General features: G+C 36.3%; 2 protein-coding genes and 1 long non-coding RNA gene across 3 annotated transcripts in view; 1 reads left to right on the forward strand and 2 right to left on the reverse strand.

Moving 5' to 3' along the window:
• Positions 1 to 277: 277 nt before the first annotated feature.
• LOC135164982 (neuropeptide SIFamide receptor-like) overlaps positions 278 to 12765 on the reverse strand; it is a 44690-nt gene continuing 32202 nt past the window's right edge. Inside the window, exon 3 of the mRNA XM_064125827.1 lies at positions 278 to 6508. Coding sequence (XP_063981897.1) covers positions 5734 to 6508 — 775 coding nt within the window. The 3' untranslated portion in view covers positions 278 to 5733. The remainder of the gene's footprint in view (positions 6509 to 12765) is intronic.
• LOC135165065 (uncharacterized) lies at positions 2608 to 9448 on the forward strand. The gene is made up of 3 exons (XR_010299419.1): positions 2608 to 2748; positions 8033 to 8296; positions 8660 to 9448. It is a non-coding gene; the product is annotated as an uncharacterized LOC135165065 (long non-coding RNA).
• Positions 10727 to 12670, reverse strand: LOC135165050 (uncharacterized). Its single transcript, XM_064125978.1, has 2 exons — positions 12513 to 12670; positions 10727 to 11211 (listed from the first exon to the last, which is right to left on the reverse strand). Exons 1-2 carry the CDS (start codon positions 12522 to 12524, stop codon positions 10957 to 10959), a joined length of 267 nt encoding a protein of 88 aa, XP_063982048.1. The 5' UTR covers positions 12525 to 12670; the 3' UTR covers positions 10727 to 10956.

Below are 12765 nucleotides of genomic sequence, written 5' to 3' on the forward strand. Positions count from 1 at the left end.
ACACCTAGGTGAATTGCATGTGCGATCGACTTGAGTGACAGGTTATTAGAAATGAGCTCTAGTGGCAATTTTTTCCGGGCGTTGATCGACTACATTAATGTTTCCCAAGGTATATAAGATCGATCTAATACTACCCCGTGTCAATCATAAAGTGGGAGGGAAGAATTTAGCTTTCGATTTTTTTGGATGCGATCTAGTTCGAGACCTCGGGATTCACGGATACTTTACATGTGGGAGTAATAAATATTGAGATAAATTTTCAGTTCATTAACCACTCTTTTCATAAAATTTCATCGTTTATTATTTTTCTGCGAAAATACATATACTTTATTATCGTATTTGCATTTGACGAGTGATTCAATGTGAACATTACAGTGGGTACTAAATTGCATTCGTCAGTACCAAATTCCGAAGCTGAAAAGTAAATATCAGTGGAAGAGGGATTTGTGGAGTACGTGTAATTGTGAAATCTCAGCAGTTTCCGCTAACAGTACATATTTTTGATGTTACATATGAGCAGAATATTTTGTTCTTTCATTCTCTAATCATCATTTTTGTCGTTAATTGTAATACGATGGGAGAAAACAGTCACAATATTCAATTGTGGCATCATTATTCGGCTATCTTTTGATGAGTAGAGAAGAGTGGGACGAATCATCGTGAATCAACTTGACCCTCATTATTGACAGTAATTGAGCTTCATTCTGATTGATCGCAAGAACCAATCGCATAAGTCGTGAGGATCAACGATGGATTTGAATGTGTGAAGCTCAAGTTGATTTATACAGCCCATTATCGACCTTCAGGCTTGATCCACCTTTGATTCTGTCCCTCTCCCCCCTCCTTCGGATTTCCTCTAATTAATCCCTAAATTTGATGAAAAACTTGAATTTCCTCATTCGAACGCTGCAAAGGTGGGTGCTCTCCCTTTCAAAGTGTTCAAACAAACTGCCTTACATTTTTTCATTGAATGTAAAATAACTGTTTTTCATCAGAACGACGTAAAACACGTTCATCAAATGCGATAACCAGTTTAATTGGTTCATTTAATTCTCTTATCTAATATGTTTCTATTATTTCATTTTTTTTTCGTTATTTAGGAGAACATCTGTTGCTCCACCATAACATCTTAACGTATTTCAAATGAATTGAATGTAAAAACAAATATCATTTTTTTCGTATTTTCCCGTGATTTTGTATCGCAATGATTATTTTAATACTACTTAGGCAATTATTATTTCGGTTTCACTTCCTAGGCCTCACACAGATTCAGTCATCATTCACACTTTTGTATTTTCATAATCTTAATCAATCAGTCAATCTATTTTTTTTTCCCCTAGCTATCTACCTACCCTTATTTCTGTTCAAGATTCATCGTATCAAAGTTTCATTTTTATAAATCTTCACCCATTGTCTGTCAGGTCCCAGTACACTCACTGATCTATTCAATTTTTAGATGTTCTCACAAACGCCCGGAACGCGCCAGAGGTTATGATAATTGGATCAGGAGGGATGTGACTTTTATTTTTCGAGGAGTTACTCACTTCGGGGATGTGCGAACAAACTCGATATTAGGTAATTGTAGCATTATTTCAATTACTATTGACGTTAGTTAAAATGAAGGTCTATGAAGTCATACGGTTCGGAAGGTGATTTTAAGGGTCCAGGGAATTCTGGAGAGTCGTTGACCTTTGGAAGTGGATGAAGATCGAAAGGTCTTGATAATTAACGGAGTGACACGAGCAACATTATGAGGAATAAAGTTCGATAAAATGTCTGAATATTATGATTACCCAGCTCGTCTCCTAGACAATATCTTTGAGAATGTTTGACCCTTTCCGCAACTCTCTCATTTGTCCCATGTACTCTTACAAGGTCAAATGATCATAAAAATTAACACAAAGAAATAATTTAAATTATTATATAAATTAAGGGGACTTAAAGTTCAAATACTGGTAGAAGTCAAAGGGGAGAGTTGACGGGAGTGCTTTTAATGGTCAAATACTCATCGGTCGATCATTTAAGACCATTTGACCCTTATGCTCATTATGCGCGTCAAGCGGAAGGGGTGAAATACCAACTGTTCTCCGTCCGGCCCTTCAAGCAGTTCAAGCCCTTATGAAAGGACTGCAAATATTATTTCTCAAATAATGAGCCTCTTTTCACAACTTCAGAAGTGAATAACCCCTCGCAATTAATTTGTAAACATACATCATGTTAATATGAATGATTGATAACATCTCTGAGATAGAATGTTCATATACACATTTGTTTTATACACATATTGTTTCTCTTTCATTTGAAAACACATATAGAGCGACCAGCGATTATATCAATACAGCAACGGCGGAGTATTTATTTCTCTCTTAATATCGTCTCATCTAATATCTACCGTCAGACGATTTATACAAACTAGTGGATATTTTCATTCTCTTCGATTCATTAATTATTAAATTACGGTGTCTTTAAAACTCTTATAAATAATTTATAATTACTGCGTAACATTGAATCTCATCACTCGTGCGAGCAGCCAAGGCAATTCGTTAGTCGTTTTAAATTCGTTTATTCGTTATTATCCTAATGTTCATTATTCATGTTTCTTTCCAGATAACTAGCTTTGTGAGCTCTGGATACTTAATCCGTACTGAGGAGAAATATGTCGTCGGATTGAGACTACAAATTGAAAACTTCTCTTCGAGACCAATGCGAGGAGCTAAGGGATGTCAATAGGGAAAAGGATTAAATTCTGTGAGATTCATATACTAATCTAAATTCCCAATCATTAATGATTAATGATTTCATTTGAATCGGTGAATATTCTATAGAATGTCCGTTGGGAATTCTCGTACTCAATGGCCATTTCTAATTTATTAATGGGAAGAGTTTCCGTGACAATTTATGAAGAAAATTAACAAAAAAATTTAATTAATTTTTAGAACATTTTTAAAGAATTTCTATAGATATATTTTAATAGAACAAATGACGTAGAAAAATCTTCTTTCATTTTTCTGTAGAATATTTTACACCAAACACTCGAACCGCACAATTTTTCAACAGAATCAGCTACAGAAAATTTAAATAGACTTCTAGGATGAATCTAGCAAGGAAGTCATTAGATTTTACTAATGACTTCTTTGCCAAGTATTTCTCGCACCTGTACCCATCTGATACAACTTAAAATAGCTCTGGGAAGAGAAAAAATATTCTCAATCCGACAAATGATATTTCCTCCGCACGGTGATCACAAAGTAGTCGTATAAAAGTACAAAAGTAGACAAATCAATTAACAATGCATTTCTACAACTCAATGATAATTACAGTAATTCAGAAAGTAGGGTAAACATGAGAGAAAATCATGTTAACCATCACTCCTCGAACACATAAAGATAATAATTACTTTAAAAATACTTTAGAACTCTCAATCCTTCTCCACCCAATTGGACCAAAATTTCGTGTAAATTCTCATCTAAAACGGCCAGCGAATGGCTGAGTGCTCCACGATTTCCATCACCATCAATCTCATTGATCATCGAGACGTTCAGACATTGGTCGATTCGTTGAATTGATACATCTGCCTTAACTAGATTAAAAGACGAAGAGAGTGGACGAAGATATTGCATTATTTCTGAGGAAAATTCCTCCACAATTTTTATTTAAAAATGGTTTTATTTTTCGTTGCTGAACAGCAGTTCGTTGACTGTCTCACAAATGACCCTACGACAAATCGAATCGACCGACTGCTATAATATCACTCAATCCTCCATTAAAATTCTCCCATGATATAATATAAATGGTCTGAATGCATACATGCAGTAGATATTCAAAATTTAAATGCTTATCGATATTGTTTCACGATTAAACATTTCGATCTACGATTCAATCGTTATCATATCATGTGCAGATATCATTCGAGAGTTATTAAAAAATATACAGAGTGTATCGACTACGAAGGCATACCCAGCGAGCTCCAAGGGCTCCTTTCACTCATCATTAGATTTAAAATTTCCGTTAAAAGAGGAATGACACATCATCATGATAGAATAACGATCAACACGCTGGTAATCAAGTACAAATCCACAATCTGGTATAATTTCCACTTGTATAACAATTACAAAATTTTCTGTTAATCCTCAAAAACCCTACATCACCACCCTCCCCCCCAGATGTATTTTGGCAGTTCAATTTATCATTCGCTATCGATCCATTAATCCAAACATCAATACCCACCGATAGCACTCGCCAATTTTCTGCCATAACACGGTACAAATAATTACAAACTCTCCTCCAACAGGCAAACTTCATTGATAATTAATCTGTCAATTCATCAAATTCACAAATCTATTAAATTTACAATTTCTCAAATATCAACTTCACAATCTGTAAAAGCTTATTCTCATATCTGTCGGTGTCAAACGTCATGATAAAACCTTCTAATCTCAATGATCATTTCACGGTCGTTAATACACTTTTCATAATTACATACGATATCATGCGCATTGTGAAAGTCCACACTTATACCTGTCTTTAATCAATCATCTGTTCCTTAATGAGTACAAAGATATATTAATCTATTACATGCGCATGCAGTTAAAAAGTCATCTGTCAAATATTATAATAATCTTATTTACACATTCACTAATGAAAAACTGTACGTTAGGACTGATACACGTGTACACGATAAGTAAAAAAATTAACGTGATGCTCACTGTGGATTCATTAAGTACAATTTGTGATTAATCAAGCGTTCAGCACGTGGTAATTACCATGAATTATTATTTTTCTTACCAATAACCAAGCATTTGAGTGTTTGTGCTGTGAATCGGGAATTACTGTGATCTTAACTATGAATTTCGGAACAACTCGCGTTGTCTTATTTAATTATTCATTTATTATCATGGTTATCGTGCCCTGCTCGATCCACCCTTAGCATTAATTATTTTCCCCCTTTAATGAATCCCCTCGCAAAACCCGTTAATATCAATTTATTTTTTTTATCACAGTGGATTGCGATTAAATAGTACTCGTACCACATTTTTTATTCACTGTTTTTCCTGCACGTCTATGTACAGACGTTTACTTTATCAATTTGAGGTGAAACTTATGTAATTATTTAGTTAATTTGCATTAAGAAAATAGGTAACTCTAGCTCCAAATATTATATTCCAAGCAAATTACTGCGCACGATATCAATCTCGTTCATCAAATCTTTATAAAATTTTATCCTTCATTACGATACTACCATCCTATCACGATAATGGCATTGAAAAAGACTCGATTTATTATACTCACGGGTTTCACCATAAACCAGACAACAATTGCATTATGAATTATCGTAAGAAAATATATGATCTCGTGATGTGTGACGAAAAATTACGACAAAGTGTCAGTTTTCTTATTCAATTATCAGCGTATACAAGCTACACCAGATATGACAGGATATTAAATATTTGATTGAGGATTACACCGACATATCCTCAAAATTTTCCAAAAACTCCATTTCTCAAAAATTGGGGAAATATTATTCGCCAGAAAAAAAAAAATTCTCCACTGGGTGAGTCCAACCCGAGCGACAATCACCTGCAATTTCATTAAAAATTGACCCTGAAATCTCGAGCTGGCAGTTCGTAGAAATGACCATTCTCATGATTATGAGGTCATGACCCCCATGGTTATTAGCATAATGTACCATTCACTGGCTACGTAAATGCTTATTATTATTATTATTATTATTTATTAGACCCCAGTGTGATTAAATATGTAGGATACATTGCTATCCTGATGTACCGGTGGCCCATGACACGTACGCCTTGTCGATGAATTGTTATTGTTGACGTAGTAGGATGATTTTCTCATACTTGTTGATGATGACATTATTGCAACAGTCTCGTAGTAGCGTAATTTACCACAGCAACGTCCACTCTTGAGAATAGCCATAAACCCACGACGATATTTTTTATTGAAAAATGCGTATAGAATAGGATTGATACATGAATTACTTGAGCCAAGCCATTGGGCTATTGGTGTTGCTATATTGAGTACCTCTTCCTCCCAGATTGTTGGTGTACCACCGAGTTTTATGCGTGCAAATATAACGTAGAGGGGTAACCATGACAGTACAAATAGTATCACAACCACTACCAGCATTTTTACAACTTTGACCTTTGATTTTTGCTGTATTCTCTCCATCTGGGAGTCCTTTGTGTCAGTTGGTATGTTGCGACGAGATACTTTAACCCATATGGCGATGTAGCAGAGGGATATGAGGATCATGGGGAGAACGTAGCAGAACATCAGGTTCCCGAGGAGGAAGAACAGCCTCTCGTCCTGCTTTCGCGGCCACTCCTCCACGCAGAATGATTGATCCAGGTTGTTCGGGAGAATTATTATGTCGAAGAAGAGCAACCAGGGGAGGGTTATTGCAAGGGCGATGAACCAGATTATCACGATGAGGAGGCGGGCACGACGCTTTGTTATCTGGCATTTCAGGGGCCACCATATTGCGAGAAATCTGAAAATGAGGAGAGGTGAAGTTAGAAGAGATCAATTGTGGTATCAATATTGTTGTTAAATTATTGCACTAAAAATGATTCATTAAATTTAGGGTTTTTCTATCATTTTTTCTATTGAGACGCTGTGTAAAAAAAGATTATTCAGTCATTGTTTTCTGTCGTTGACAAAACATTTATTAATTTTCTCTGGAAAATATTATTTATTGCATTTCCACAGTGGAAAAAACATGGAAATATGCGATGGAGTTACTCAATAAAGTTGCATAAAAGGTAATAAATCTTTCGATAAAAATTGAATGAAAATCGTTATTGAAGTCATTGAGAATTTCAATGAAATATTTTCATAGTCGACCAGTTCTAGGGGCTAGTGTTAAAATGGGCTATGTTTAATTAACTCAAACCCTTCCCAAACCATCGCCCAGGAAAGAATCGTGTTAGTTCAAGATTCAACGAGAATCCTCGTTATTCCAACCAAATTGCCTCATAACCATTAACTCCGTCACCCAGCACGCACCGTCTCAAAGGGGAGAATTATCATATTAAGGGTTTAGTCTGCAACACAACCTCTCTGGGGGAATACCACCGGTAATTCGATGCTCTCACCATTAAAACGGCATCAAAAATCCAGTTACATTCGACTCGAATATGTGCAAATGAAACAGTTGGAATTCAAGGTACCACGAGACCGGTTTTGTCTCGACGAATCGGCTCAATACTTTATCCAACAAACGCCAAAGGCTTTCGTAATGTCCCTCGCACATGTTACGCTTCGCTACACACATGAGTTATAATAATAGACGAATGAATATATTTTTTTTCTATTCATGTGCGGTTTTATTGCGGGGGGTTACAAGAGTTGGTTTACTGCGTAATGCTAATGATTGGCCGTTTCTGTTTCACGCTCTATGAAATTATCCATTCGGGATAAATGGGATTTTAGTCGGGCCAGAGTGAAAATTATCTTCGGGGCTAAACCAGGGAAATGGATTATTCCAATTGACCGAAATTTATTTGAATTAGCAGAGTAAACTGAGAGGCATTAAGACTTATTAAATGAGAATAAATAATGAAGGTAAACGGACAGCAAAAAATAATCAATTAATTTTGCTCTCGGCAAAATGAGACAGTGATTATCCACTTGAGATAAATGAGATTGGTATCACCCCATCTGCGAAACGTGGCCACACTAGTGTTTTGCATAATAAACTAAAATTCAAAGTTACTCCTAATTATAATCGTATTCGAATGACAATTGCCAAGAATCGTACCAGAAATTTCGATCTAAAATTTGAGCTCAAGGCAATTATCGTTTACATTTGTCTCGACTACAATTTCTGCTGTAAATAAATTTGTGAGAACTGAGTTCTACAGAAAATATTTTATTTTATTTTATTGAGAAATTGACGTGAGGGATGCGTTAATTTATCCGAGCTCAGTATTTCTCCTTCAATTGTAGAAATCATGAGCTAAGATCTCCAGCACTGGCCTTCGATCGGATGTGATTTCAAACGGAATTATTACAGAGATGCATACAAGGGAGTCGTTAGCGACGGAAGTTACCTAGATCCTGGAGATAGAGAGAAAAAAAAGGTACAAAGTAATGTGGATCTGTTTGATGGACGAGCAGCCTTGGTGATCCATGGGAATAAATACGAGATTCAGATCGATGGTGAAGACAGGGGGATTTCACTACTATAAATAGGAAGATTCCGCACCTTTGTTACTGTTCAGTCGGTAGTTGCAAGCATTCAAACGTTTTTTTTTTCAACATGAGAGTTGCAGTTGTGGTGAGTATATTGTCTATATTTTTTCAAGTATTTTTAAGATAAAAAAGTGAAATTAAATGAAATAAAAATATCCTGAATTTAGAATAGTCTTTTGGGGAACAAGAATGTCGAGCGTTGTGAAAATTTCGATAATTGATTGGTATGAGTCCAGTTTGATAGAAGATAGAAATAAAAATGTTGGTAAATTTTCCACAATTTTCCAGGGGCTTTCATATAAAAAAATTTTGTACATTTACTTTTGTAATCGAGTAAAATGAAAGGAATTAATTTTTGTTTCCTCAATGAGAAAACCATTTCCTATAATATATCTTCGTCTCCATTACACCATCAAAAATTAATTGAAATTAATCGTTAAAATTTCAGATTGTACTTCTTATGGCGCTGGGATTATGCTCATGTGCTCCATATCCACCTTTACTACCAGCTCACTCAGTAATCTATCCGCATAACTATGTAAAAGTGGTACCACTACATCCGTATATATCACCACTGTCGTACCACTCCACTATACCATGGGCGCATCCAGGTCTCCTCCCTCACTACTGATGAAATACGATTACAAAGCTGGTGAACACCACCGGAATCAATGATCTGCTTCACACACTTCAAAGATACATTCTTATTTTACGATACTCGTGTTACTTTCGGCTTTTTTTTTCCTTCAATCACATTTTTTTTTATCGCTCCATTCTCCTCTCAACGACTGATCGACCAACTCAATTTCCGGTACTCTTACGATCGCCAAATTGCGTGCCACCTTTTAGACCAACATCAAACACATTTAAGGGATATTTTCGAGTGGCTTGAGAAAGAGTGATGGCACGAGCGATTTAATCCCACTGGGCGGAAGGAGTTCCTGTTAATCGGTTCCTTTGCTTCTGTTTGATGATCGGGGATTGGAGAAGTTGGAGAACGAAATGGATTGGTTGAATTCGTCTGAAGGATTTGTAATTATGATCTGTAATAGTGTGAATTGGAGATATTAAATAAATTGAGTAGAACGAACTTGGTGAGATTTGTTAAGTTACAATGGGTCCCATGAACATGTGAAAATTGTCCGTTAGAATGAAAAGAATCATTTGTAATTTTAACAAAGAGCATCATACCACGATCGATAATACCAATATAACATTTTCTGTTTCGATTAATTGTTATTACGCAGTCCAGTAAATTTTTTTCTCACGACAAAATTGATTCTATCCAATCCCCTTGTCGTTTTATTCCAATTTTTAGGATTTGGCACAAATAGTTTTATATCAACTGATGAATTTTCATATTACAATTGACGATTTGTTCGCCGCTTAATTCTTCTGCTCACTGAATACGACTGTGATTAAAGTTGCAATTTTATTTTCTGGAAGACACGTTAAATTTTAAAGTGTCAATTTTTTAAATTAAATATGTGATGATACTCTGTAAAATGATATCTAATCTTGAAGACTCACAAACGCCCACGGAAAAATTTATTCGTCAAAATGAGGGTTGAAAAATGAGGCTAACCCTTCTGGAATTGTTTCATTCCTCTGCGATAAAATCGAAACAATCGTTTAGAGTCAGGCCATCGGCCTGAGAAATCGTGTTTCTTGATGGCGCTCCTTTCGTACCTGTCCTAGTTTCACCAGCACTAGGACAATGAGATATAAACGACATCGACCAAGACAAATCGATCGAACAGCCTTTGAGAGTGAGTGAATTTCCATAGCTCAGTAAGAAAAAAAATTGGATGGGTAAATACAAAAGAGGGAGCTGGGAAGACCCTGGAATTGGTATAGACGTACATTTTAATCACGTAAAGAGCGTCGTCCTCTTTTCTTTTAATTCTAGTTTGTCTCACGGCGGTTACGCGCTGCACATTTCCAATAAATCGTGGATGCTAACGCCGCTGCAGAGGGTGGTTCGAAGGGGTGTAGAGGGCTCTCGGGACACCGGTATACGACACACGTAATTCAATATGCTCGACGCGTTTATCGGAAAATACGAAATTCCCAGGGGTAGTTGACATTAAGGATTTTAATTTGAGTTTTTTTAGTTGTGTCGGAGATTATTTTCTGCAGTCACTCCACGTGAACTCCCACAATTTTTTACTCCAAATCTTCTCGATTGCTGATAAAAATGCGACAAGAGCTCACTCATTATCACAAAGTTTGGGATGAATGTTAATAACTGCATTGGTATCAATACGATATCTCTATCGGCTTTGAATAATTATTTTCGCGGAAATTCTTCCTGATATTCATTAATATATTTATCCTCAGATTGTAAATTTTTAATGTCCCAATGCCTTCGAAGTTTACCGGAAACTTCAGCTCCAAATTTCTTAACAGTCGGAATCAATGACATATTGCCGTCAAGGTACCGCCCGCACTAAGAAATGAATAAAAGTAATTAGGGAAAATGGATTGAAATTTAATAAAGAACAAAACTCAGATATATCCAGAAAAGTCATAAAATTCAGTAGAATAAATGGTGATCTCAAGGCCGTACAATTTTCTCACATTATCCAAATGTATATTAACAATTTCTTCCCATGTTTTTTTTGCGGGAGAGGGGGGGATTGATCCAATGATAGCGTTATCTCTCTGCCGTTGTCCTCAGTTAGAGAAGCATTTGATCGGGTGATTGAAAGGGATTAGATGACTGATTGGCGGGATGATTGTTGCTTAGTGAAGTCCAAGTCCGTGACCGGCAAGGCTGACAACAGCTGGGGCGTGGCTGCTGAGGACAGTCCTGGTGACAATGGGAGTGTTGTGGACGATTGGAGCAACGGGCTGGTGAACAACGTGGGCAACATGTTGAACTGGTGCATGAGCAATCACCTGGGGCGCACGGATGTGTCCAAGTCCATGGTCGAGCACCAGACCGGTGAGACCTCCTGGGGCAGCAACAGCGACAGCCAAAACGGCGGCGAGAACAGCCTATTTTTTTTTGTAAATCAATTTCACATTTATTTCCAGTCAGTTATTTCCCACTAGAATGTGCCTTAATAATTGTTAAAATGTTTATCATTATACGAGCTTTTACAGAATTTTATTGGACTGGGAGTTCACGAATATTCCGACACGCTGAACCCGAAATTTAAAAACACAACACATCACTCGTCTTCCGAAAATCTTCTGTCTCATATTTTTGAAATATGTGAAGAACTACTGGAGTAGAAAGTATCGCGTATTCATATCGTGTCGCTTTTGACATTCAGAATAAATTTTTTTCACCGATCGAATACCACGACCTTTCATCTTCGTTGATGCATTACTTCGTTGAGTGAGTAGGTTTGATTTTCATTCGATAAAAACTGATTTCTGTGGAGTAATGGATCAAAGAGCAACTTCTTTCGCGGTTTTCAAGCGGAAATTTTGCAAGCTCTGGCATGACAACGAGCCAGCAGTCAACGAAAGCCCGGGAGAAAAACCGGATAGTTTGCAATTAATCATGGCAATCGGTTTTATTTCGGTGCGATAGAGCGACCGATAAAGAGGCATTCCGTCCTGACACAGATGTATGGGCGCATGGACTATCAAAAAAAATAACTGCCGACTGGAGAGTATTAGCTAATGCAATTGTATGGTCTGTTAGTTTCACATGTATTTTTGCGACCCGCGCGAGTGAAAGAGAAAGATCAAGCGTCGATAGAACTTTTGAAAGGTTAGAAATTGCAGTCAAATGTACTTTACAAAGTGAGAAAAATTAACAACATGAGAGAGTTATATTTTTCGAAGGAATAGCACTGAAGAAAAAAAAATGGAGAATGGGAAGTATCGCATGCCCGCTAGCAGTGAAGCAGCCGAACATAAACAATGCTAGTACGTTTTTTATGATTCTTGAACGTTTATGGTTCTTGAACAACCTTCGCGAAAATTGAGATATTCCCCTACAAATTTGCACTATTTTATTTTTCTCACGGAAATTAGAATGATGGAATGGAGAACATCACTTTTCCAGAATTGAAACAATTATCAGTAATTTTTTAACGATTTTTTCACCGGTCCGAATCAAGGGTTTACATTGTTAGATAAAATTAATGAAAAATGAAAATTGATTTTGAAAGACAAGGAAAAAAGTCGCGTTGAATTAACCCTGAGTCCCACTGATTAATATCATTTTTTTAATAATTTCCCCAATAGAAATAATTTTGTTCTCAAACGTATTCACTCCAGTTAAAAACTGCGAATAGTCACAGAAAATTATTAATAATTTAATATAATTGTTCAACTCTTACCAGCTTGAACATGTTGATTATGTTGGTTTTTTGATGTTTACTGGTTGAAAATCAGTAATGTTATGTCGTTAGAGTCTTCAGACCGATCCTTTTATACTTAAAGTTCACGTTGACATAATGAAAAAAATTTCATTTATTCGGTTTTACAGTGGTGTATAGTTAAATTTTTCCCACTATCACATGGACACATCAATGGAAAAAGAGAATGACGTTTATTCTGGTTGGATTGAGTCAGCCAATCTATCGGAGAATT

The sequence above is a fragment of the Diachasmimorpha longicaudata genome, chromosome 1 (assembly GCF_034640455.1).
Source record: "Diachasmimorpha longicaudata isolate KC_UGA_2023 chromosome 1, iyDiaLong2, whole genome shotgun sequence".
Classification (NCBI taxonomy): domain Eukaryota; kingdom Metazoa; phylum Arthropoda; class Insecta; order Hymenoptera; family Braconidae; genus Diachasmimorpha; species Diachasmimorpha longicaudata.